The 27,170-nt window shown below is 44.9% G+C and overlaps 1 protein-coding gene across 1 annotated transcript in view; it reads left to right on the top strand.

Annotated features, from left to right (window-relative positions):
* The first annotated feature begins 6,889 nt into the window (after positions 1 to 6,889).
* Positions 6,890 to 27,170, top strand: part of EZR (ezrin) — a 51,168-nt gene continuing 30,887 nt past the window's right edge. The window contains exons 1-2 of the mRNA XM_072766917.1: positions 6,890 to 6,997; positions 7,953 to 8,040. Of these exons, the coding sequence (XP_072623018.1) occupies positions 8,029 to 8,040 (12 nt within the window). The 5' untranslated portion in view covers positions 6,890 to 6,997; positions 7,953 to 8,028. The remainder of the gene's footprint in view (positions 6,998 to 7,952; positions 8,041 to 27,170) is intronic.

Here is a 27,170-nt window from a genome sequence, read left to right on the forward strand (position 1 = left end):
GAACTTTAGGGGTTTCATCTGTCTTGCTCTCCACTGTAACCCACTACACGACAAGAAGCAGGATCTCAATAAATATTTCTTGAATGACGTACGTGATCCATGTTTCATCCTAAAGCATTGTTCAAGATGTTGTAAAGATGAGTTCATTCTGGACTCAGTCCTTCAGTAAGATCCAGCCAGTTCAGGTAGCATTTATCACTTGCCACAAAAATTTGCCCTGTTAGCAATGTTAGCAAATGGTCTTTTTTTTTTTTTCCCCCAGATTTTATTAATTTAAGAGAGAGGGAAACAGAGATAGCAAGAGAGAGCACAGAGACAAAGGCAGGCGCTCAGCCGACTGAGCCCCCCAGGTGCCCCAATTTTTTTTAACTTTCATTTTAAGTGCCAAATCTTCAGTGTACATGTCAAATCTCTAGGATCCAGACATTTCCATGCTCAGTGAGAAAATGTAGTCACTACAAACACACAGAGCTCTGTGTTTGATTCAGCCCAATAAGTATTAACTGAGCTCCTATTATGTGCAAAGTTCCATTCCAAGTACTTGAGGTAGTAAGACAGCAGACACTGGCCTTACCTTCAAGGAGCTCACAGTTTGAGTAAACAACATTCCAAGAAGATGCTAAAATCACCTCCATCATGCTGGGCATTTATAGCATATTAACTACTTTGTTAAGCTAGCTTTTGAAAAATTGAAAAGAAAAAGAATTTCATGATGATGTAAAAATATTTATGGTTTATATATTCTGCAACCAAACACCTGATTACTAATAACTAATTTATTTGGGAGCTAGTCAGTTTTCATATTATGTGGATTTTTTTCCATATAAAACATTAAACCATGCAGAGAGGAGACAGATCAACTTCAGAGCACGGGCTTCTCCAGGGGAGGGCTCAGTGGGCTTTCCTGCTTTCTTTTTTTTTTTAAAAATCTGAAGACAATGTGATAAAATATTATCATTTGTTAAATCTGGACAGTGGGTACATAGTTGTATATTGAATTGTTTTCTGAAGATTACACTATTTTATAATTTTTACAAATTATAAAATGACACGCAGAACAGACATAATAAGCCCCTTTCCTGAGAAAACTGTCATTATGAACCCATGGTCTCAGGGCCCCTGAGGAGTGTAGATGGGTCTGTCTCTGAGCTACGTGACCCCAGTTGGCTATACTTGTGTCATTGTCTGTTCTGTGTATTATTTCTGCCTCTTTGCCATCAAGCACTGTGTCTTACGGCTGTCAGAATATCTGCTTGTACCTTGCACCCTGCCTTCTAATCTGCTGTGTCCTGGGGCAAGAGCTAATCAAACTTGTTAGAATCCCCAGTAAAATGGAATTAAAGGAAACACAGATTCTAAATAGATGAATTTTTTTTTTAAGATTTTATTTATTCATGAGAGATATACAGGGAGAGCAGAGACATCAGAGAGATACACAGAGGGAGAAGCAGGCTCTCTGCAGAGAACCTGGTGTGGGACTCAATCCCAGGACCTGGGATCATGACCTGAGCCAAAGTCAGAGGCTCAACCACTGAGCCACCCAGGTGCCTCTAAATAGATGAAATTTTTAAACATTTCTTTCCCCTATCATCATCTGGTTTCTGATGGTGTTTTGGGCACCTGGGATCTAGGTAAGTAATGTGTTTCCATGGTTATCCATCCAGGGCATAGCAGTAAGGTTATTTCTTGGAAAGAAAACTAACCTGACTACACTGGCTTTGGTACCAATCAGCTGTGTTCATTCATTTGTTTATTCAACAAATATGCACTGAACATCTACTAGATGCCAGGCACTGTTCTAGCTACTGAGGGCATAGTGATGAACAGACAGGAGCTTCAGTCCTTGTAGGGGAAGACGACAGAAAATAAAGGCCTAAACAAGCATGACAGAGCAGAGAGTGTGAAGTGCTCTGAACACAGCAAACCAGGTGAAGCAGCAAGAAGGGACCTGGGGGTGGCACTTCATGTGAGAAAGTTGGGATGTGCCCTCAAAGAAGGCAGTATTTGGATAAAGGCCAGGCTGGCAGAGATGGGAGAGTGGCATTCCAGGCAGAGGGAGTATCACATGTGAGGTCCCTAAAGCAGGAATGGGGTTGATGCATTCACAGAACAGAAATGCCAGGCAGCTGGAACAGAGTGAGCACAGCACCAGGGAGATGGACCTCAGATGCAGGTGGAAAGGCAGACAGGAGAGGATCTCACAAGGCCTAGGAAACGGTGTGAATGTTATGCTAAAATCACTGGCTAGGGTATGACACGATTTGATACATTCTGCAAAGGGTCTGGTACCTCTGCTACACTGGACGCAGAGGGATAGGGATGAAGCCGGGTCAAGGGACAAAGAGGAATTCTGGCTGGCTTCTAGGTTTGGGACCAAGCAACAGAGTTTGGCTGCTCCTGCTGTTTGCTGAGAAGGGGAAGGTTGGGAGAAGGGCAGTTTTCGACAAATCAAGAGTCCTGGAGATATCCAAGTATAAAGTTGTTGCTCAGGGGAGAGGTCAGGGCTGGAAATGTTATGTAAGCCTTGGGATCAGCTGACATGACCTAGGAAGTGACTGCGCACAGGTAAGCACCCAAGAATGGGCTCTGGGCTAAGCCTGAGGTAGGAGGTTGGGGAGAGGGCACTGGAGAGGACAGAGGGGAAAAACAAACCCTAACAACAGAATGCTCCCAGGGACTGATTCACGCGTGGAAGGCTGCTTAGGAGGAGAAGATGAGGCACAGAAGTTTGGCTCCAGGATTTAGCAAGTTGAAACTCACTGGCATCCTGACAAGAAAAGTCTGGGTGCAGGAGTGCAGACAATTAATTTAATTTCTGTGGAGCTGCTTCCTCTGTGAAATGTGGGTGATGGAAGAGATGATATTTGAGGTCTTGTCCATTACATACTGTACAATTTTTAAGCTGGATTTTTTTTTTTAGATCCTCATAACATGGGGCGTCTGGGTGCCTCAGTTGGCTAAGCATCTGCCTTGGGCTCAGGTCATGATCCCAGGGGCCTGGAATTGAGCCCCCACATTGGGCTCCCTTCTCAGCAGGGAGTCTACCTCTCCCTCTGCCCCTCCTCCTGCTTGTGCTTTCTCTTTCTCAAATAAATAAGATCTTAAAAAAAAACAAAAACAAAAAAGAGCATCTGCCTTCAGTTTAGGTCATAATCTCAGCCAAGGTCCTGGGATTAAGCCCCAAATTGCAGGCTCCCTGCTCAGCAGAGAGTCTGCTTCTCCCTCTCTGTCCCCCCTCATGCTCTCTCTCTCCAAGTAAAATCTTTTTTAAAAATCTCAAAATGGTCAGAGATAAGAAAAATTATAAAAGAAGCTATGCTTTTAGAGAGTTTATTAGTCAAAAAGTTGTGTGGTCACTAATACTCTCCTACATAAAACTTGTAGGGTTATTTATGTAAATTTTTAAGTAAGACAAGGAAACTTTCAAATAGAACACCGAGTGGCCAGATTTCTCAGTGGACCCAAATGATGGAAGCTGTGCCATCAAGATAGTACCAAGAGACTCCTAGTATATTTCCCTGTGAAGACCCTTAAACATTATTTCTAGACACAAGGCAGCAGCCACCTGTCAGACCGTCGGGGTTCTTACTCAAACTTTGCTCCTGAATTTTCACACAAGGTTACTGAGTCCTGAAAAATAGCCTCAATCGTTGTTTGGCCAAGGGTACCCTACGTATTTCCCTATTGCCTATTGACTGCTCTGTTGAAGTGAAAGGAGCTAGAGATGGTCATACTATTTGTGAACTTTTTTTTTTTTTTTTTTGGTTGAGATAACCTGGCACCAGTGTGGAGACTGGCTCGGGGGTGATCTCATAGGAAGGCTGCCCTCGGCTAGATCAGGGAATGGTATCTAAGACTGTTGGCTCCAGGTTTTCTTACTTCCTCCCATGATACTGATTAATAAACGTGAACAAAAACCATGGCTTAGAAAAGACAGAGGTATAATTTCACAGAAGAATTGTGAAGAGAGAGACAAGGTAAATAATATTGTCAGGATCCTGATACATCTTAAGTCAGCTGTTCTGAAATTTTGGTATGCATCAGATTCACCTGGGGGCTTGCTAAAACCATAGAGCCCAGGGTTCACCTGAGCCTTACTGGCTTGTGATTCCTGGAGGGGGCTCCTTGAATGATTCCAAGGCAACTGAAGCTTCAGGGCCACTGTCCTAAGCAATTCTCTCTCTCTCTCTCTTTTTTTAAATATTATTTATTTATTCATGAGAGACAGAGAGAAGCAGAGACATTGGTAGAGGGAGAAGCAAGCTTCCTGCGGGGAGCCCGAAGTGGGACTCATCCCAGCACCTGGGGATCATGACCTGAGCCAAAGGCAGAGATGCTCAATCACTGAGCTACCCAGGTGCCCCTGTCCTAAGCAATTCTCATAGATGCCTTGGAATTGGTTCTTCTGTGTATGTTGGGGAGGGCGGGGGCAGGGAAGGAGTTTAGGTCCCAATGTCAGATGAAAATAAATTACCCCTGGTAAATCCTCTTAAAACACTCATAAGATACAGCAGGAATGTTTTTTGCAGAGGAAGAAAACCCTGTAGAGCAGCACGTAAGGATAATGCTTACAGTAAGACACATGAAGAATGCGTATGCAAACTATGTCTTTATACTATTCTAACTTACAGGAGAAAAGTATGCCTAGAAGTCAAAATTAAATGCTCAAAAAAAAAAAAAAAAAAGCAAAGTTAAATGCTCCATTTTATGACTCAGTGACACAACACCATGAAATATATATTATTAAGTCCATTCTATGGATGAAGAGGTGGGAGCTCAGTCGCTTTAAAGAGATTTGCCCGAAATGATTGGCATGTCAGTAATGGAACCAAGAATCAGACTTAGTTCTGCTCTTTTCATTAAACTTTTTGAGATAACTGTAGATTCACATGTTGTAAGAATGCAATCTTTTCATTTTGATCACACTGCCAGAGGCCAGTTCTTTTTTTTTTTTTTTTTAAAGACTTTGAGACAGAGAGTGAGAGTGCACAAGTCGGAGGTGGGGAAGGGGCAGAGGGAGAAGCAGGCTCTCCACTGAGCAGGGAGCTCAATGTGGGACTCAATCTCAGGACCCCGGGGATTATGACCTGAGCAGACTCTTAATCCACTAAACCACCCAGATGCCCCAAGGGCCAGTTCATTTTTAAGCATTCCCCTGAAGGGTAAAGTTCAGAAATGCTTCAGAAGGTCTTGGGCCACTGCTCTTTTAAACATCTAATTTAAAAGACAATATGCTAGGGGCACCTGGGTGGCTCAGTGGTTGAGCATCTGCCTTTGGCTCTGGGCATGATCCTGGGGTCCTGGGATCGAGTCCCATATCAGGCTCCCCACAGGAAGCCTGTCTCTGCCTATGTCTCTGCTTATCTCTCTGTGTCTCTCATAAATAAATAAATAAAATCTTTAAAAGAATAAATGAAAAAAAACCCTATGTGCTATAAACTGGGTAAAAACAAACAAACAAAAAAAACCCAATAGATCAGAAGCACAGTGTCAGGAGAGTTGGAGACCAAAAATGGCTCCCAAGGCTCCAGGCAGTGATGAGGGAGAGAGGGTGTGCGAAGAGGACTTGTCCAATCGGAACCATTGTCACGGTAGGTTATTTAATATCTTTTCATAGTTTTTTCCTACTGCACTTACCCTTCTATCTCCATTTTAATATTAAAGTCTCTCAGAATAAACGCACTTGTCAGAATACAGGACAAAGGCCTTGGGCCTCACCTGGGCCTCTGCCCTGCTATGGACCTGCCGCTGAGAGAGGGTCACAGGTGCCTACTGACAAGGGTTACCCCAGCAGTGGTCTGTCCCTGTGGCAGGTTAGGCATTAGGAGGAAGCCCTCACTGTGTTAAGTACTTTGCATGCGTGATCTCATTCAATCCCTAAAGCCCACTGAGTATCTCCATTCTACACAGCAGGAAACGGAGTCTTATTTGGTGCTTTGCCCAAAGTCACCGGCTACTCTTTGTACCAGGACAGATTTAAGCCCTGTTCTAGGCATCCTACCTATATTACCTCTAATCCCCATAAGGACTCGGTGAAAAGGGTGCCATAATGATGCCACTTTACAGACGTGAAAGCACAAACTCAGTTAAGTAACTCTCTCAACCCAAGAAGTTAGTGGTGAGGCCAGGAAGGGAATTCAGGAGAGGCTCAGGTCTCCAGCCTGAGCCGGCATCACCACCACCTGGACGCAGCAACACGCGGACTGCTGGGCCCCAGCCCCCGTTTCGGATTCCCCGGGGGGGGGGGGCACCTGCGGATTTCCATCCGCTCCTGCAGGTTCACAGGTGAGGTCGCAGCTGCAGGTCTGAGGACAGAGGACACAGCCCTAGAGTCCGCTGCTGCCTTGGTCACTGTGCAACAAATCCCAGTGGCCCCCGAAGTACACGTGTTCTTAAGAGTTCCTCTCGGGAAGCGCGTGCAAAAATTATTTAAAACGATTCCCAGCATCTCTGCCCCCGGAGATTTCACCACGGTCTGCGGTTGGTCAAGTCAGACGAGACCACAACGTGCCCCCAAGCAGAGCGCTCGGCCGCGGGCGCCGCCGCCGCCTTGGGTCTCAGCCCCACCCCAGGGCAGGGGCGCGGCCCACGTGCGCCCCCACGTGCGCCCCCACCCCACGCGGCCGCCGCGCGCCCAGCTCTAGCGACCTCGTCGTGGTCTCCCTCGGCCCTCGGTGGAGCAAACGGCCTCACGCCTTAGACATCTGCACCAGAGACACTGCAGCGGGGCCAGGCTCTGCAACGCCCTCGGCGAGCGGGGCGCGCCCACCCGGGTCCCGCCGCCCTGGGGGGAGGTCGGCGGCGAGGGGCGCCCCGGGCCCGGCCGCAGCCATGTTGCGCGCCGGGAGCGCCTGGCGGGGCGGGCGGGGCGGGCGGGGCGTTAGGGGCGCGGCCCCGGGACCCCGCCCCGCCGAGGACTCTCGGGAGCTCGGGCGGCGGGCGCCCTGCGCGGACACGGCGGCAGCGGGGAGCGCACGGTCCTCTGCGGGCGCCGCGGGTGAGCGGGCGCGTGGCCCGGGGCGGGGGGCGGCCGGGCGGGGTTCGCGCCCCGAGGAGGGCAGGTGTGGCGCGGCCGGCCCGGGGGGGTGCGCGGGCCCGGAGCCGGTGGTCCTGGGAAGAGCCGGGCTCGGGGGCCCCTCGGGGCTGTGTCCGGGCGCAAGCAAGCGGCAGCGGGAGCTGAGCCCCCAGGTGTGGCCGCCCCCGCCGCTCCGGCCCGTCCGCCGTCGGCCCCGTCCCCCAAGTGCCCGCCGAGCCCGGCCCCTCCCGCCGCGCCCGGCCCGCGGCCCTCCGGCCCCTCCGGCCCCTCCGGGGCGGGGACCGTTTTTCAAAAGTGTTTCTCAAAGGCTTGACGGTTGCGGTTTCAGCCGTGGGGCAAACGGTTGCTTCACAAAGTGAAACTTGGTGTCTGCTGCGCTCGGGGCTGGCTTCCTGGAAGTCCGGGGAGCGCCTCGGAGGGCGCCCCGCCCGCTTCCGCGTCCCCGAGTGGGGCCCCTCCCCACTGGGTCCCCTCCCCACGAGGTCCCCTGCACCCGGACCCCTCCCTCGGGGTCTCCCCCCCACGAGGTCCCCTCCCCACTGGGTCCCCTCCCCACGAGGTCCCCTGCACCCGGACCCCTCCCTCGGGGTCTCCCCCCCACGAGGTCCCCTCCCCACGAGGTCCCCTCCACCCAGGCCCCCTCCCTCGGGGTCTCCCCCCCACTAGGTCCCCTCCGCCGGGCCCCCCCACCAAGTCCCCACCCCGCCGGGCCCCGCCCCTCCCCCGCCCCCTTCCCCCCTCCCCTCCTCCCCGCCCCCTCCCCCGCGGGGCCCGCCCGGCCCGCCGTAATTGCAGGTTGGGCGGTGACTCAGGCGGGCGCCCGCCCGGCCGGTTCTTAAGCGGCAGCGCGGGGCGGGCGCGGAGAGTCGGGCGAGGCGGCGGCTGCGCGCGCTCAGGGGCGTCCCTCTGCCTGCAGGTCCCGGGAGCGGTCTCAGCTGCTGCGGCAGAGTCGAGTTTCCGGCGGAGTGAGGAAAGCCCGCGAGGAGCCCAAGATGCCGAAGCCAGTAAGCGGCCGGGACCCCGGGCGGGCGGGCGGGCGGGCGCGGGGCGCCGCCTGCGGGCCTTTGTGGGCGTCGGGGAGGGAGCTCGCCCCCCCGCCCCGCCCCGCCCCAGGAGCTTATGCTCTTTGGTGAAAGAAAGTTCGTCCTGCTCGGGAACTATTCGAACGCCGCTCGGAAGTTTCTTAGTAAGAAGTTGTCCAGGTGGCGGAGGGGCCCGGGGCTTCCGACGACGCCCATCGGCTCCAGTCCCGGGCGGGCCAGACCCGCCCCCGCCCCCGCCCCCCGCCTTCCGCGGCCTGAGCGGCCCGGCCCGGGCTCCTCTTCGCGGCGGGCACCTGCCTGCCGGCCGCGCTGCGCCACCCGGGGGTGTGCGGTGGCAGCGGGATTCCGGCCGCTGCAGCAGGCTGGGTGGTGACCCGCGTCGCCGACGCAGGAGGCCGCCCCGCTCCCCGGTGGTGCGCCCGGGGCCGCCCCGTACCATCCGCACCGCGTCCCCGGAATCCGATCGTGTTGCTCCCAGGGTTAGGCCCCCGCCCGGGGGGGGGGGGGGGGCGTTCATCTAAGTGGGGGGAGCAAGGCAGGTTCTTTGTGACCAGCGTTTCTTGGGAAGCTGTATCACCTGCTTTAACACAGGGGGACTGTGGCTGGATGTTGGGGAGAGGATTTGGCTTTTTTTTTTTTCTTTAAACGTTTTGACTCAGGATGGAGAAGATAGGTGGATTCGTTAAAAATTGCACTTAAAGATACAGAATTCTAGTTTATCAGACGAGTTCGTTCTGTAGTCCATGCTGATGCACTTTCCAAAGGAGTTCTTGATTAATCGAGGGTTTACTGTTAGATTAAATAAATTACTGTGTTAACGTGCTATCAGCTTCAGAGACCAATATGGTTTTTGTCTAAATTACATAATTACGATGATTGATTCGTGCCGCAGAAAATGTTTTTCCTACGCAAAGCTCTTCTTTTTGTTTCACACTTGGCACATGGCACCCAGGCTTTACAATGCCTAGGATGTAAAACTGATGTAAACTCAACCAGTTACTCAGGGCACAGCCCCATGCAGCCTTTTGCAGAGCAGCCGTCAAGACGTTACCGTAGGTATTGGTTTTCTTTATTTCACTGAAAAGAGGCAGAGTTTAGCTTTTAAGATATCACTCTGAAAAAAGGCAGTAAACCAGTTTCCTGTCACTGCTTGTCTTTCTCATTTCTCAAAATGATCTGTAATTTGTTTTATTCTTTTTATTGCAGTAAATACACATAAAAATACAATTTGTTATCTTAACCATTCTTAAGTGTATAGTTCAGTGGCATAGGTGTATTCGCCACCACCATCCATCTCTACAATTTTTTCATCTTTTGAAACTGAAACTCTAACCATTAAATACTAACTCCCCATCCTCTCCCCCAGCCCCTCGTACCCACCCTTATACTTCCTGTCTCTACCACTTTGACTACTCTTAGGTCCCTCATATAAGTGGAATCACACAATATGGTCCTTTTGAGACTGGCTCACTTCACTTAGTATACTGTCTTCAAGGTTCATCCATGTCGTAGCATGTGTTAGAATTTCCTCACTTTTTAAGGCTCTTTTTTTTTTTTTCTTACAGCAGGTATATTTTAATTGTATAAAGATAAGATACATTTGAATGGTTGGGGTTTTGGGCTTCTACCTGAATCCTTGAATTCAGCAGGCACAGTAATTTTGATATCTAAACTGTCAGTAGACAACTAAAACAGTATGAATGAAATAATATTTATTTGCTGTTTTTTTCTCGGTATTACTTCTCGAATCACACTTAGATTGGGTGTTCACTCATTTAGCAAGCAGCTGTCCTGCAAGCTGCGTGCACAAGGCATGGATAGGTGAGACCAAGCTTGTCTCCGGGGAGCTTATAGTCTAGAACCCAAGCCAGGATATGCACGAATGCTGAAGTAGAAGCTGGAATACTGAGTACCACCAAAGAGGGGGAGAGCCTTAGGTCAAGTGCAACACCGTTAGGAGGAAAACCATCCCATGGGGAAATGCGTAGACTGTATTGAAGTTATCCTTCAGCTGAGAAGTTACCCTTCAGCTAAGTCTTGCTCGAGGGCTGTGGGTAGGATTTGATCAGCATGGGTACTCCACAGGAGGCATTCTCTGGTTTTGCTTTTCCCACAACTGTTTTGGGGCCCTACTCATGTAGACTTCCAAGGAGGAGGGTTTGAGGTCCAGAAGACACCACACCCTCTGCTCAGCTGATTGACCTTGTGGGCCCCTCTTATCTGGGGAGAGGCATGGGGGGTTTGTGTCCAAGGATCTGGCTCAGGAAGCAGGCCTTGTGCCAGTGGTTCAGCCAAGGGTGACCTGGGGTCCTCCTCCTTCTTTACTTCTTAACCACCACACTTGCTTTCTTCATTGTGATAAGGAAGGAGGCATAGGGCTGTAGAAAGGAAAACCACAGCAGTCAAGTTTAGGAATGATGCAAGCCAAGCACTCTTAAATCTTTTCTGAGCTTAAGGGGTACTGGCAGATGCTGTAACTTCATTTCTAAAGTTTTGATGTGAAAGTTTTTAATATAAAATATTTTTCCTTTCCGTAGGAAAACTGAAAGCATGTTCAAAATTCCACCCTGTGCCAAAATGTTAAGATAATTTCTGAGATTACTTTGCCTCTCTGGGAATATATAGCCTTTTCCACTAAATTTTTTTTCTGTACCCACTGTGGAATAAGTCCTTGTTTCTTAGCTTCATGTTGCAGGTTCCTGGTCTATAAAATGGGGCTGCTGGCAAGTACCTAATTCATAATGGTACATGAGACAATTAATGTCCATTAAATATTTTAACAGACACAGGATTTACTGAATCTACTGGTTCATTTTCCAGCAAAACACCCCACCCCCCACCCCCAATCAATTGAGGAGGACACATGGGATGTGTTTTCTGTGTATCCCTCCTTCACCGCGGGCAGATGGTGAATTAGATAGCTAAGATTTTCCCATGTGGTGAGAAGTGCTGGCTAGGATTAGTCATTTATCATCACACTGTCTGTAAGGCACAGTGAGTCTATTTGTACGTTCATCCATTAGTTCAGCAGGCATTTATGCATTATTCTGCTAGAAGTTGAGGCTACCAAGATGAGCAGACACAGAAATATTCCCTGGCGTCGTGGATTTACAGTCTGGTGATTGGAACAGACAGTAATCCTAGAATAACTTGAGTGCATATAATGGCATTTGTGTGGTGGTTATTGGCAGAAGTGTTAGGGAAGACAGGAAGGCACCCCAGGAGGTGATGACTGTTCAAGCAATGTGAGGAATGGAGGGGTCTTTACTAGGTGAAGGAGGGAGGCCAGAGCAAAACAGCTAGAGAGGGAACAACTTGTACAAAGGTCCTGTGGTGGGAGGGGAGTAGGATGAGTTCAGGGTTCTAGATGAGAATGTGTATGGCTAGAGAGGAATATCAGGCCAGCTGTGCAGAGCCTAGCAGGCCATAAGAGGGCATTTTTCAGGACTTAACTCAGGGGGAAATACTGAAGGGTTTTGATTGGAAGGAAGTGACCTGATCAGATTTGGCTTTTGAAAGGTCATTTCAGCTGCACTAAGAGAATCAGTAGGAGGGAGGAGGTGAAGGTGCAAGGGTAGACTCTTGGAATAGCGTGGACCATGGGAGTGTGATGCAAATGGAGAGAAGTGGATGTGTTTGGGAGCTCTTTAATAGGACTTGGTGGGTAAATTGGGTGCAGAGGGCAGAGTGTAGCTGACTTCTGGTGTCTGGCTTGCATAACTGGTTGGATGGTAGTGCCATTCACCGAGATAAGGAACCTGGAAGAAGACCAGGTGTGGGAGGGAGGGTTGAGAGTTTGGTTTGTACTTGCTGACAAATTTGTGACTGTGATCAATGAAAGGAGTCCTTGCCTTCTTCCATGTTTATAATTGCAACCTCCTAAAATATATACAAATGTCAGTGTTTTTCTTAAACTACAGTGTGTTTTAAATTCACCTAGACTAAAAGTAATCCAGCTTCATCACACGTGCATACTGCACACACATAAAGTTAAAAGTTAGGTTTTCATGCTTTATTCTCAAACTTTGGCATATGTAATTCTCTGGACACCTAAAGATTCCTGGTCCCTCACAGTACTACTGAATCCCCATCTCTAGGGCCAGGTGCTTTCAGTAAGCTCTCCCCAGATGGATTTGATGGGCCCCTAGACTTTGGGAACTGCTGATTTCATAAGGAAAAGGTAGTTTATATGTTCATTCCCTCGGAATCCCTGCGATGCAGGGAGGCCCTCTTGATGGGTGGGGTTGATGCCGATGGTTGTGTGTGAGCAGAGACCAGAACCCATGGTATGTTTAGGGGGGACAGCAAAACCCAGTGTGATTCCAAAGCATCCATTCAGGCAAATGTTCATGCAGGCTTGGGAGTGGATATTGAGTCGCCTTCTTGAAGTTGCAACTTAAATGCCGTGGGTGCCATCACTGGTATTTGGAATGTGGCTGGGGTGGGGATGAAGAAGATAACTGGATGGATCTCAAACTCCAGAAACGCAGGAGCTAAGATGTCTAATTGGATCTCTCTGATTCAAACTTATCTCTGCAGGAGTCCAGTTGCAGAGCTTAATTTGGCAGTGACCAGTGGGCTCTCTCAAATTTTGGTTTTCTTGTTTTTAAAGGGGAAATAGAGGCAGCCGTTGTTCATTGAATAGGAGGGAAGAGCAATCCCATTCCTCATTCCTCTTTTTCTCTCCTGGTCTTCCACACTGGCTTCTCTGGTTAGTCACTGTCCTAAGTAGTAATGTGATTTCTTTTTTTTTTTTTTTTTTAAACATTTTTTCTACATCATCTTTTAAGAATTTTTATTTTTATTTTTTATTTTATTTATGATAGTCACACAGAGAGAGAGAGGCAGAGACACAGGCAGAGGGAGGAGAAGCAGGCTCCATGCACTAGGAGCCCGACGTGGGTTTCGATCCCGGGTCTCCAGGATCGCGCCCTGGGCCAAAGGCAGGCGCCAAACCGCTGCGCCACCCAGGGATCCCAGTAATGTGATTTCTAACAAAAACTTTGTAATCAGTTTATGAATACTTACAGTTTGGGAAAGGAAAACAATATTGCTATTCTTATTGAATTATGATTACTCTATTTTACTTAAACTTCTGGGCTTCTTTGACATTTTGAAGATTCTTAGGCTGATTCAGTATATGCCTACTTCACCTCTAATCTGAAGCAATAAAATTCACAGCCTGCTTTTAAAATCGGTGAATGCATTTTGAGTTATTCCTAATATTTTATTTCATTTCAGTGGTAGCTACACTTACGGGAATCCCCAGTTACTCCAGTTGGTTTTGTTTTGTTTTGCTTTGCTTTTTTTGTTGTGTTTTAAGTAGGCTCCATGCCCAGGGTGGAGCCCAACCTGGGACTCTGTCTCACGACCCTAAGATCACAACTTCAGCCAAAACCAAGAGCCAGCCAGGCACCCCAGCTCCAATTAGTTTTTAAGTTAAGCACTAAATGTATGGTTGCCACTACTAATTAGAGAATATTTACTGAAGAGACTAAAAGATTGCATTATTTTCCTTCTAAAGAGTCTTACCATTCATGTCTGTGGCATAAAGAATGAAGATCTTATTGTAGACTTCAGTAGTTTATTTAGTAATCTCTACATCTGATGTGGGGCTCAAACTGAGGACCCTGAGATCAGGAGTCATGTACTCTTCAACTAAGCCAGCCAGGCACTCCTAGTTGTTTTGTTTTCTGTTTTAGAAAAGAAATGATGCTATAATGTGACTTAGAGACTTTTTTTTTTTTTTAAGATTTTTATTTATTTATTAGAGACAACACAGAGAGAGGCAGAGGGAGAAGCAGGCCCCATGCAGGGAGCCTGACGAGGGTGATCCTAAGCCACCGGTGTGTCCAACTTAGAAACTTTTGGCTAAAAATGCTTAGCCCCCATGGCCCAGCAGTTTAGCGCCACCTTCAGCCGGGGGTGTGATCCTGGAGGCCCGGGATCGGGTCCCACGTTGGGCTCCCTGCATGGAGCCTGCTTCTCCCTCTGCGTGTGTCTCTGCCTCTTTCTCTGTCTTTCATAAATAAATCTTTTTTTTAAAAAGCTTAATATATAGTTAATGAACATAATTTTTCCAAATAAAAATGCAAAGCCATATAAAGAATAGTTTCATAATTTAGTATTTAACCTGTACTTTGGCAAGCTATCTAGCTTCTAGGAACCTCAGTTTTGTCATCTGTAAAATGGGAGTAACATTTTTAAATGAAAAGAATTCTACATAAAATAAAGCTTGTGTCTATGAAATCCAAATATGTCTCCAGATGCCATCTGCTCTGTGTATGTCTTGTGTACGTTTTTTTCTGAAAACTTCACAAATTTTTTAATGGAACGCATAGCCAAAACTAAGGGTTTTAGTTTCCTAGTTGCTATTAGCCAGGTAAAGTTTGTCAGTAGGCCTTTCTAAGAAAAACAGCAATGTGAAATGTATGGGTTATTTAGTGAAAGGGAACACTCTTACCTCTCTTTCTCATCCCCTGTCTTCTGGTTGTCAGAATTCCTGGGAGGTCATATGGGCTCCTTCCTTATTCATTGAAGTCCTGTTTTATGCCGTTACATCCTAGGTGGTAGTATTATAGAATTAAGGTAGATTGTTGCCATTAAGGGATTTTTAGTCTAATAGGGGAGTCAGATATGTAAGCAAAGAATTACAATGCAGTATAATAAGAATGATAATGGAGCTACATAGGGAAGAAGATGAAGTGTGCCTTGGAGGGCTAGGGAAAGCTTCCCAGCCAGTGAGATGCTTAGGTGGGTGTTGAGGGGTGCATAGGAGCTCACCAGTGCATCAGAGCAGAAGGGCATTTAAGGCAGCAGCAGTCAGTGGTGGTTCTATCTTGTGTTGTGAGTCACAGTCCATTCTCTAGGCTCTTCTCTCTCTCTCTTTTTTTTTTAATCATTTATTCATGAATGACACAGAGAGGAGAGGCAGAGACATAGGCAGAGAGAGACGCAGGCTCCCTGCAGGGAACCCAGTGTGGGACTCAATCCCAGGACTCTGGGATCACAACCAGAGCCAAAGACAGACATTCAACCACTGAGCCACCCAGGCTTCCCTCTAGGCTCTTCTTAATACCTATAGATAAATGGTAATACTGGTTCAAAGAACATGGAAGACTGCATTAATTATCTTTTTAATGTGTAATATATTTGATAAAATCAAACCTTAAAAGCAAAATGACCTTGACCCAACTTTTATTGGATCGTGGGGATCAATTGGACGTGAGGATCAAACTGTAATAGCAAGTATAGCAGATTATGCTTACCTTTTTGTTAACTTTAAAAGATACTTTCCACATCCTATTTTTTTCTATATTTGCCTGAAAGTCAGTTCCTATGTCAAAAAATTGTAATCAGATATTATCATAAATAATTGTTTTTACTTTAGGATAGTATAGGTCAAGACTAAATATGGCTGTGACTGGTTTTTGTAGGGGCCACACACTAGGAATGGTTTTCACATTTTAAAAAATATTTACTTATTCATGAGAGGCACAGAGAGAGAGAGGCTGAGACACAGGTAGAGGGAGAAGCAGGCTCCATGCAGGGAGCCTGATGCGGGACTGGATCCCGGATCCTGGGATCACGACCTGAGCTGAAGGCAGACGCCCAACCACTGAGCCACCCAGGTGCCTGGTTTTTACACTTTTAAAGAGTTGTTTAGAACAAAAGTACAGTAACATGTGACAGACACCACAATGGCCCCCCAAAGCCTAAAATACTTACCTGGATCTTCACAGAAAAATTTGGTAACCTCTGCTTTAGGATAAAAATAATTACTTAAATATATTGTTCTTGTATATATATTATGACAAAGCTAATAATATTTCCAAGCAGATCGACACCAGCTGTTCCAATTTTTAAAAATTTCTAATCAAAGAGCAAATAATCTGTTAGCCAATATTAGGTGCATCACAGGCTGTGATGAGAAGGTAGGTATTGAGAAGGCTGCTGTCACCTAGGAGCAGGCACGGGTGGTGTTGAGGGAATATTTTAAACAAGGCTGGTGCTCCAGCAGATCTTTGTTGTATAGACAAAGTGGTAGTATCTTGTGTCACACTGGCTAAGCCATTGTATGATGACAGACTTCTGGCGGACAGCAAAAGAAAGCAATTTGTATCTGATATCTGAGTTGAAAGGAGAAGATTATATAAATGAGTTGTTTTTTTAATTACTGGCAATTTGAAATTAACTTTTGACTCACTATAGTCTATGAATTTCTGACTGTACACAGTTTTATAATTCATTCGTTAGACAGCTCTATCTAAAATAGAACCCCTTTTGGGGATCCCTGGGTGGCGCAGCGGTTTGGCGCCTGCCTTTGGCCCAGGGCGCGATCCTGGAGACCCGGGATTGAATCCCACATCGGGCTCCCGGTGCATGGAGCCTGCTTCTCCCTCTGCCTGTGTCTCTGCCTCTCTCTCTCTCTCTCTCTGTGACTATCATAAATAAATAAAAATTTAAAAAAAAAAATAAAATAGAACCCCTTTCAACTGTCCACCCTTTAGTAAGTTTTATTTTACTTACTAGAACTTAGTTCTGTCTATAACAGTGTTAGATACTTGCGTTTGGTTTTGTTGGGTGTGTGTGTTTGTGGGTTGTTTATGTTTTGTTTTTTGTGATTTTCTTTGCTGGCCACAAAGCAAGATGCAAAGTAGTTAAAAAAGAAAACCATCATTACCGGCTTCAGGAACAAACTTTGAGTTCTTGCTTTTTTGGCCTTATTAAATTATTGCTTATTGGTATGTAAACATGCCTGCCTCTTAGAAGCTATTCTGGGTGAGCTTCTCACGTCCCTGTGCCCGTCCCCCTTACCTGTGAAACACTGTCCAGGGGATCTAGCACAGAGGTTATGCTGAGGCCAGGCAGGACATCCCGGCACGGGAAGCTCCTGGCCCTGTGCCTAGCGCCGAGGACAGTATATGGAGAGGGACTCAACTTGTCACTACTACATTCTTATCTGATTAAAAACTTTTGTGTTTCATGATGGGCATTCTTTTTTCTCATGTAGCCTTGTATTGCAATAGAATTTACCTTGCATTTTTGTCCCTTTACTCCCTCAATGAACATCAGCCCCATCCCTAACGTTCACTTGTTCATTAACAATTAGAGTACCTGCTCTGTGCCAGTTCTTAGTTCCCGGAGGTACACTGGTTGACAAAAAGGGGGAAACCCCTGCTTCCAAATCCTTAACATAAAGTCAGGGAGTGATAGCAACACTGCTGTTGGTTTTTTTCATCCAGGCTTTGCCAAAAGGCAGAGATGCTTTTAATTCTCACTCTTTGTTGAGTGAAGAGTTAAAACCACTGGACAGACTGACTTTGTGACTGGACAGAGTGTGGTTTACTTTTGTCTGTTTGTTGTTGTTTGGTAAATCACTCATGCACTGGACAGTGAGCCAGGATACTTCTCTAAGAAGTGTATCCTAACAAGTATCCTACTTGTTTTCAAGTAGGTTTGATGATAAGCATGTCATCCTTTGTCATACCCACATAGATTCTATCATCATTTCTCAGATATTGAGATTCAGGGAAATTAATTTTTTGAATGATATTATGGGTCTTGGATCATTACTGCATGTATAGATTTCATGAAAAATACTTCTTAGAAGGAGATCCAGCCATGTTTATTATGTTTTTAAAGAGAAAATTGAACCACAAACCACTGCGTAAAAACTTAGAACGTAAATATTATATTGGAACCACCTCTTATTTATGAAAAGCATCATGTATAATAGTAAAGTATTCTTGTTGAGGTGTCTCATTGTCTTGGTTAAATAATTATGGATATTGCTTCTTGTTGTTCAAGTATCTGCTTACATAATACATTGCTATTTGGGTGAGACTTTTAAGTGGGACTTAGATGGGGAGATAGGGTGGGGAAAATTTGATGTTTGTTAAGAAACTGGCCAAACAGGGCAGTTTGGAAATACAGTGTGATGACAAGGCTGCAGAGGGCATAAGACAATTTGAACAATTCAACTGTAAAAATATTTTTTTTTAAGATTTTATTTATTCATGAGAGACAGAGGCAGAGACATAGGCAGAGGGAGAAGCAGGCTCCTTGAAGGGGGCCCGATGTGGGACTGGGTCCCCAGAACCAAAGGCAGACGCTCAACCACTGAGCCACCCAGGGGTTCCTAAAAAGATTTTTTGAGACAATGAGGGATAATTGAATATTGATTGAATTTTAAATATTAAAATGATAGAAGTACGGTGAGTGTGTAACTTATGTACTCAGTTCTTTAGGGCTATGTATTGAAGTTTTTGCAATTGAAATGGTCCTGTGGCAGCCTAAAATAAGCCAGCAAAAATTGTTTTAAACTGGTGGGAAGAATTGATGAATCAAGGATGTTAGGAAGTTAATGGTGTCCAGCTGCGTGAAAGTATGTGAAGAGGGGATGGTGTCCATTCTCTCTACTTTTGTGAATGTTCCAAATTTTACAAAGTAAAGTTTGTTTTATAAAGGCACATTATAGGGGTGAAAAGATTTTGTCACTTTTCCAAATGGACAAACGTTTGAGTGTGGTGGGAGGGCAAGTGGGAAGGGACATCTCTGCTTTGGGATCTGGAGTCCCCTGGAGGGAGCCTGAGAACCCTTCGAGCTCCTGCTGAGCTGCTCTAGGAGGATCCTTGAGTAGACGCCCCCCCCCCCTTTTTTTTTCTTGATGCCCCTTTTCTTGGGAGAGCTTTGGTGTTCTGATTAGATGGGTGCCTGATTTTTACCCCATCTGGACTGTCTCACCTCCCACATACATATTTTACTCAAGGGAACCTCCAGTCACAATTGCAGTTCATTTGAAAACACAGAGCTGTTTATTCCTAGCTAGTTCCACTGTTTCCCACGATCTTGGCGGGAGGAGGTTGTGCAGTGCCCTCCGTGCCCCGACTGGAAATAGGTCATCGCCTCAATGGCAGCTTTTGCAGAGATGAAAATTGGAAGTGAGCATAGCAAAGTTTGGGGCATTCTGGAACAGGGTTTTGTGCAGCCAATTTGAAGGCTGGCTTTAGAGGCTGGCTTGCCATCCCCACTGGGGCCTCAGGCAGGTGGGAGGGATATGGCCACAAGCACAGCAGACCTGAACTTGTGGGGGGTGGGGAGCTCTTGAGTGGGCCTCTGGCCCTTACTCCCATTAATTAATTATGTTTGTAGTTGTGATCTGTCTTGGACCTCACGTACTGGATCTCAACCAAGTATAAATTGAGAATTTTGTTTTTGTTTTAGTATAATTTCAGAAACACTGGGCGGTTTAAATAAGTTTTGTTGAAATGTTTCTGTGTGAATTTTGTAAACTTACTGATTTAGTAGGATTTTTTTTTATTTTTATTTATTTATTTTTATTTTTTTAAATTTTTTTTTATTTGTTTATGATAGTCAGAGGGAGAGAGAGAGGCAGAGACACAGGCAGAGGGAGAAGCAGGCTCCATGCACTGGGAGCCCGACGTGGGATTCGATCCTGGGTCTCCAGGATCGCGCCCTGGGCCAAAGGCAGGCGCGAAACCGCTGCGCCACCCAGGGATCCCAGTAGGATTTTTTTTTAAAAGCTATTGAAGTCTTGCTCTGTATTTTCAAAGATGACCAAAGTAAAGCCACCTTGGTCAGGTTTAAATATATTTTGCCTAAGCTTCTTACAGGACAAATGTTCTGTAACGAAATATTACTGCACATGGGATTTTTAAAAAGATTTTGTATTTTAAAATAATCTCTATACCCAGCATGGGCTTGAACTCACAACCCCGAGATTGAGTTGCACGCTTTTCAGACTGAGCCAGTCAGGTGCTCCTATTGCATATGTGATCTTAACCAGGGGCAAAGATTTATAAAGGAAATGGCACAAGATTTAAGTATGATTTAGCTTACATGTCCTTCACTAAAACAACAGGTTAGTGAAGGATTTCCACTGCTCGGACATTACCATTTTTTGATAGTTACTCCCAACCAGGTTAGAAAGGTAAAACCCTTGAGAGACTTCTAACTTTACAAAGAAAACAGTACATTCCAAGTGGGTAGTGAAGTCTAATATATAGGCCTTTAATTTCCTGTATTTTATGAGCCTAGAATGAAACATCATTGCAGTAGGTGATAGCCATGTTGGTCCTGTCCCTTTTGTCTTTTATGGGATCCTAAGTTGGTGGATATAATTAACCTCCATTTTCAGTGAACTAAATTGGTGAAGTATGTATGACACATCAGGCAAAACTGAAGTCACATGTTACAGAATCAAGACTTCACACGCCTATTAGCTCAAGAGAAAGTGACCTTGGAGTAGGGAGAAAAGAAGGATGTAATCTGTGTCTTGGAAAGAAATTGTTTCTTCCCCTTTCCTAGGCTAGGTGTCGAAGCCTGACGGCCAGTCCAGTGCCCATATTGAATCTGCACAGAGAGTGCATGTCTTTCCTGGTGTCAGGGTGGTTCCTGCTTTTAGACTCTCACTAGAGACCTAGTAGGTTCGAGGAATAGGATTTAAAAGCCCTCAGCCCATAGGAGGAAGCCCCAGTAGTCATCTGCACCACAGGTGAGTGGAGCTTGGGTGACAGTGAGGACCCTTCAACTTGTCAAAGCCTGAGTCCACGGACGGTGGTGAGGACTCAGCACGAAATGTTCCCAGCCCAGTTTTCAAGTTAGAGGGAACTGACCTTCTTTTTAATGGGGCTGCTCAGAGAGTTCCTTTCTAACTGAGGTTGTGATTTTTCTCTAGTTATAATGAGTACAAACAGGACTGGTTTGTCTGCTTTTTGTCCGCTGCACTGCGAGACAGGAAGTGGGTCTGGGGGCAGGAAGTGGCTCACTTTCCAAGGCAGAAGGAGCCATTTAGAAAGACCTGGGGTTTCATTACCTGCTCCTAAAATTATGTGATGGATATCAGTTGATCTGGGCTCTTCCCTGTGTATCTATACTTTTATATAATTTTCACCCTGGAATTTGGAACAAACTTTTCAGAATTAAAAACCATTGACTTGTATTGAAAGTCGCAATGTTTCAGGGATAACATTTAAGAGCCATATACATATAAACAAATATTTTTAGTAGCTGATTATCAGAAATTGAGGCAGTTGCATACACCTTTCTGGGCCTGTTTCCTCAGCCTTTAAAAGAAAGGGATGTGATGAGCACTGGGTTTTATATGCAACTGATAAATCATTGCACACTACATCAGAAACTATGTACTTTATGTTGGCCAATTGAATTTAAATTTTTAAAAGAGGGGAGAAAAGAGGTTGGACGAGGATAACTTTTCCCCTCACCAAGTAGTACCCACTTAGAATCAGCCCACAAAATAGTTGGACCTTGTCACTAGTTTAGTTGTCCTTAACACGTACGTTTATAAAACAAAAATATATCAAATATAACATGTAGATGAATGTAACTTTAGGAAAGTTAAGAAAGGAGGTGAGGGATAGATATGTGGCACTTTTATGATTAAATTACCCTCAAAATTCCTTAAAGTGGTACTGAGTTCTTTGTTACAATGAGGTAGGTGCCCACCTCATGGTGTTACGACGCTCTTGGGGTGGGAGGCAGGGGCCTCCCCCATATTTTCATGTTAAAATTTAAGCATAAATTTCCTAGAACTAAGGGCTGGTTAACTGAACTGAGAAAGTCGACTTACAGCCACTTGGTTTGTAATGGAGTTGAGCTTGCTCTTTTGTCATTTAACTCTGTGATTATGACCATACTTTTCATTAGTAATTAGCACCCAGGCAAATGCTGACCAGTTACTGCTTTTTTACACCCTATCTAGAAGGAATAGGAGAGGAGGGCAGTGGTTTGCTTTAATCCTGAAGAGTAATGACCCAGCCTGAGGCACTAGATTGTGGCAGTTAATTTGGTTTCTTGATAGATTCCCTCCCTCTTCGCCGCCCCCCCCCCCCCCCCCCAATCTTCCATTAACTGTTAGCATCAGCCAATTTTGAATTGTCCTGCTGGGGAGGTGACCACCATCAGCAGGATAGAGTATCTGGAGCCCTGTGCTGGGCACCAGCCATGTCACCCAGTCCTTCTCTGTGACTCAGTGGTTCATATTTCCAGGAATAGTGGGACCACCCATCCGTGATTCCTAGGAAGGTTATAGGAATTACTGTGAACTGTGGGCCAGCACTTTGACCTCTGTGGAAGTACTAGATAGTGGTTATTAGAGTTGTCACAAGTGTACTCTTGTCAGCCCTAACATTTGATGATTTTATTATTATTACTAGGCAATAAAAGGCTAGTATATTGTCCTAGTTTTGTATAACTATTTGAAAACTTTTATCAAAAGGTGAGCTTTAAAAAAAGTGAGCTTTAGATCTGTTCTACCTGTCTGTCTTCAATGGTTGCTGTGCTACGGACAAAACTACGATGAATAGAATTTTTACTGAACTGCCTGACCATTTTTGTTCTCATTAGTTCCAGACTTTTTGCATTTGCAAAGCTAGGTGACCAGTTTTCTTTGGCATCTGAAAATTTTCCAACGCCTAACAATCAAGCCAGTTTGTTCACTGCTACTCTCTTTCATCTTGAAAGAGATTATAAAATGATGCAGTTTGGTACAGTTTAGGTGTAAGAAACAGAGGCGCTTGAAAGAAAACAGCAATATTGTAAGTCATTATCCATTGATTTACAGATTTGCCATTAGCAGTATCTTATTAGTGAGGTGTATTTTTACTGTTATTTTCACATTATCTAAAGGTCAGTAAACCTCAAGAAGTCTGGTATTAGGAGCTAGCACTTAAACATCTATCTCTGGAATTTTAAACTTTGAGTCCAGCCTGCTCTGGGCATGTGGTGACCTGTGGCTCCCTCTGGTAGTGGGAATGTTGGAGAGGAGGGAACCCAGGATGATGATGATGGTGCTTTTGCCAGTGCAGTGTCAGGTCACTATGGCCTTTACTTCATTTAATGCAAAATCATATTTTAAAGACCTCACTTCTATTTTACTTGTCCTCTCTCTGTACTGCAGTGTTTTTGCTATTTTGGTAAATACCTCCCCATAGCAACCTGTTGGTTTTCCTTTGGCCTCTCTATTCTTAAAGGAATGGTGTACAACAGGGTGGTTTCTGGACTGCCTTTCTTGAATAAAAGTTGCGGTCTAATTATGCTTATTAGAAACTATAACAATGTAAAATATGGTCAGTGAATTTTCAGGGGCAGCTAGTTCTGTATAGTTTTGTTGTTTATATAAACATTGTTACTGGGAGCAGCAATGCCCATTTTAACTAAGAGAAACATTTTACATCATAGGAGGAAACAAAGTTACCTTTTCAAATAGTAGCCTTTACTTTGACCTCCTAAAAAGGGCTGGTGATATGGAGAGAGAAAAACTCAAAAATAAAATCCACTTGCCCTAATGGCTTTCCGACTTTGCTTTCTTTGGCTGAATTCACGTGTCTGCATTTCTGCACTAAGCTGATGCAGGTTTGCTAAGCTAATGGTAATGTTTTACAGAAGCTCTCTATTTGTTAGCCAGCAAATGTGAGAGAGAACCGCTGCGTGTCATAGCTGATATTAGGATTTATTGAGTTGGAGTATTGTTCATAATGACCTGATTTTTATCTTAAAGATAAGATTAAGATCCAGAGAGACCACCAAATAGGGTACTGCTGGGATATGGAGTCTATGGGATATGCAGGCACAGGTCTGTAACTGTACTCCAGTTTTAGTGAATGAAAATTTAACAGATTTTCATATGATGGATTATATATAAATAGTAACCGTAAATGCATTAATTTTGCCAAAAGGTGCTGTGGCTTTTTGTATGTTTGGGATAGTAATCTCTTTCCCTGATGAGAACAGTGGCTCTCCCGGGGTGGCCTTACCTGTGAGCTTGGTGGAGCTGTAGACTTACGGGCTCCATCCCAACTTACTGAGTCAGAGACACTCTGGGCCTGGGGCCCAGAAAACTGAGTCAACAAGCTCTTCAGGTGATTCTTCTGCATGTTCAGGTTTGAGAACCACTGCCTCCAAGGAGCACTGAGGGCCCAGGGAATAGTTTATAAGGGGCAGCTGGCTATATTTCCCAAACCATTACTAAGAGACACAAGACTTTGTAAAACATGTCTGCTATTGCCACGTCTCTCGGTGTAGCAATGGACAGGGCTCTGGAGGCATTTGTTAATCCAGGAAAGTCTAAAATATAAAGGTAATGTTCATTTAAAATCATAAAATCATTTCATATCATGTATATTGGTACCTAAATTGAGTAGCTACCTGTAGCATGCTTGGCACCATTGAAGTTCAGTGTGGAACGGAAGACTCAGCCCCTGCTTAAGATTAGGAAAAGAACATGATTTACTTGGGAGAACCCTGAGCAAGAGCCCCTGGGTTCTCACCTCTGCTCCTCGGTGGGACAGCTCTCAGTGCCCTTTCCTCATTTGTGGGGTGAAGTAATCACCTAGAATTCGTGATGGCTAGAAAGACTGCTGGCTTCAGGAAAATAAGCCTGGGAAAGGATTCAGAGTGTTTTCTACTGTGTTCACATTAGTTTGTTTGGCAACTGGGATCTTCTTCCTGAAGACAGTATTTTCATTTACAACTAAAAATAGTAAATTTAAATATTTTTTAAAATTAGTTTTCCTGAGTTGCCTGACTGGCTCAGTCACTGGAGCATGGGACTCTTGATCTTGGTTGTGGGTTCAAGCCTCACATTGGGTCTGTGGAAATTACTTAAAAATAAAACCTTTTAGGGCAGCCCAGGTGGCTCAGCAGTTCAGCGCTGCCTTCAGCCCAGGGCCTGATGATCCTGGAGACCTGGGATCGAGTCCCACATCAGGCTACCTGCATGGAGCCTGCTTCTTCCTCTGCCTGTGTCTCTGTCTCTCTCAGTGTGGGTCTCTCATGAATAAATAAAATCTTTACAAAAAAATAAAAATAAAACTTTTTAAATTCATTTTCTTTTATCTTTGTTTCCCACCAAAGAATTTTTATTCATATCAATTTGAATACCACATTATGTCAAACACCTTGTTTTCCAGCTGTTTCATATTTTACATCACTGAAGTAACATGAGCTAGCTACTAAGATACTCAACCTGAATGTCCATCAGCTGATGAATTGATAAATAAAAGTGATGTATCTGTGCAGTGGAATATTATTTGGCAATAAAAAAGGAATGGAGCACTGGTACAGCCTATATAGTATGAATGAATCTGGAAAACAGGCTAAGTGATGGAAGGCAGTGGCAAAAGGCCACATGTTTATGAGTAGTGTCAAGAACAGGGTAATCCATGGAGACAAACCGTAGATGGGTGGTTCTCAGGGCGAGGGAGGAAAAGTATTGGGAGGGGTGACTGCTAATGGGCACCAGGTTTCTTTGAGGGAAATGAAATGCTCTAAAATTAGATAGTGGTGCTGGTTGCATAACTCTACTGAAAACCACTGAATTGCACGTTTTAAGTGGGTGAATTATGTGTAAGGTATATTTCAACAAAGCTGTTATTAAAAAAAGAGCACATAATGACTCAACATGAAAATCAAAATACAATAGTCTCTATTCAGTTACGTGAACCAAAATAGTATCTCAGAAAACTGTTATAACTCATTTATTATCTGTTGTGAGAATTTCTCCTTGACCCACTCCCCTGCTTCCCCCATTTGTAGGAGAATGTTTACTCTATCTACTTCCTATCAGAGCATTTCTAAGTATTTGAAAGGTCTTATCCAAATATTTGAAAGCTGTTGGAAATTGCTGAAGGGGCACCTTTGGGAGAGGGCTGGAATGTTGGAAAACAGTGTTGACATTTTGAAGTGATTATGAAAGGTCAAGCTCTCAGTGTAATCTTGGTGGTGCTTGGATAGTTCTACTCAGACTAATTTTTTAGTAAATGCAGGTGCGATAGTATTGAGACTAATTTGTTATCACTGAATCCACTGCCTGAAATTCAAACATTAGAATGCAATCATTTGTATTTTCCTTTCTATTTTATTTTTTTTTTAATTTTTATTTATTTATTTATGATAGTCAGAGAGAGAGAGAGGCAGAGACACGGGCAGAGGGAGAAGCAGGCTCCATGCACCAGGAGCCCGATGTGGGATTCGATCCCGGGTCTCCAGGATCGCGCCCTGGGCCAAAGGCAGGCGCTAAACCGCTGTGCCACCCAGGGATCCCTCCCTTTCTATTTTAAATGGTTTTCCTGATTCTTAAGTATATAGGAAAATCTCTGTAAACTTTCTTTTCCCCCTGTAGCATTCTGGCTCCTAAAATGAGATCTGATTGCCTTGTCCAAGCAGACATACCTGCTTGTTGGCCTATAAAGTTTGTGGAGGAATTGGTCTTTTGAATGTTTCCTTCTTGTCTTGGTCTTTAGTATGGTATGAGTTTATTCTGCAAAAAGTGTGATTAGAGAGGTAATTTTAAATCAACTTTCTTTAAAGTATTTCAGAAAGAAATGGGCACTTCCTAAGACTGGATTTATTTACTCAAACAAGGGAAAGAACCAGGAGGTCCTTTGGCAGCACCAAATCCAGCAGTCATACATAGGTTAGAAAGTGAAACAGTATTTCATCGTCAGCTCTGTTTTACATCTCTCAGACTCTTAGAATGCATTTTAGGTACTATTTTGATAAAATTAAACTGGGAAGATTCAGAAATCATGTTTTCCAAATTGTATTCTAAACCCTCCTGGTGTCCTTTGGGATATTCTGTGGGTAGACTAGTTTGGAGGATCCTGACAAGGCCGCCATCCAGGGATTTTGTGACAAAGACATTAACATAGCAAAGACACTCAAAATTCTTTCTGTTAAAGAAGGAAACAGAACCAGCCTTAACTTATGTGACCTCAAAATAGCCCCCTTTGTGTCACCTCTTTGCCCCCTCTCTTCTCTGAAGGTCAGATGATATTCCAGAGACCAGCACAGCCTTGGACTTGGATGGTGTGAGAAGCCACTCAGATGATTTTTAAGTTCCAGAATGTTACAGTTGGGAGAATCCTTACAGATAAAACATTTTTAGTTACAGTACTTCATTTTACAAATGAGGGGAAGTGCTTTCGTCCAGATGTGGCCCACTGGGCAGGGATTGCCTAGGGAGGTAGGTCCTGGCCACCTACCTGTGCTCAGGCCTGTGCTCATGATTGCTCAATTTTTTTCGGGGGGAGTTAGCAGAGGGGACAGTT

The sequence above is a fragment of the Vulpes vulpes genome, chromosome 1, assembly GCF_048418805.1.
Source record: "Vulpes vulpes isolate BD-2025 chromosome 1, VulVul3, whole genome shotgun sequence".
Classification (NCBI taxonomy): Eukaryota; Metazoa; Chordata; class Mammalia; order Carnivora; family Canidae; genus Vulpes; species Vulpes vulpes.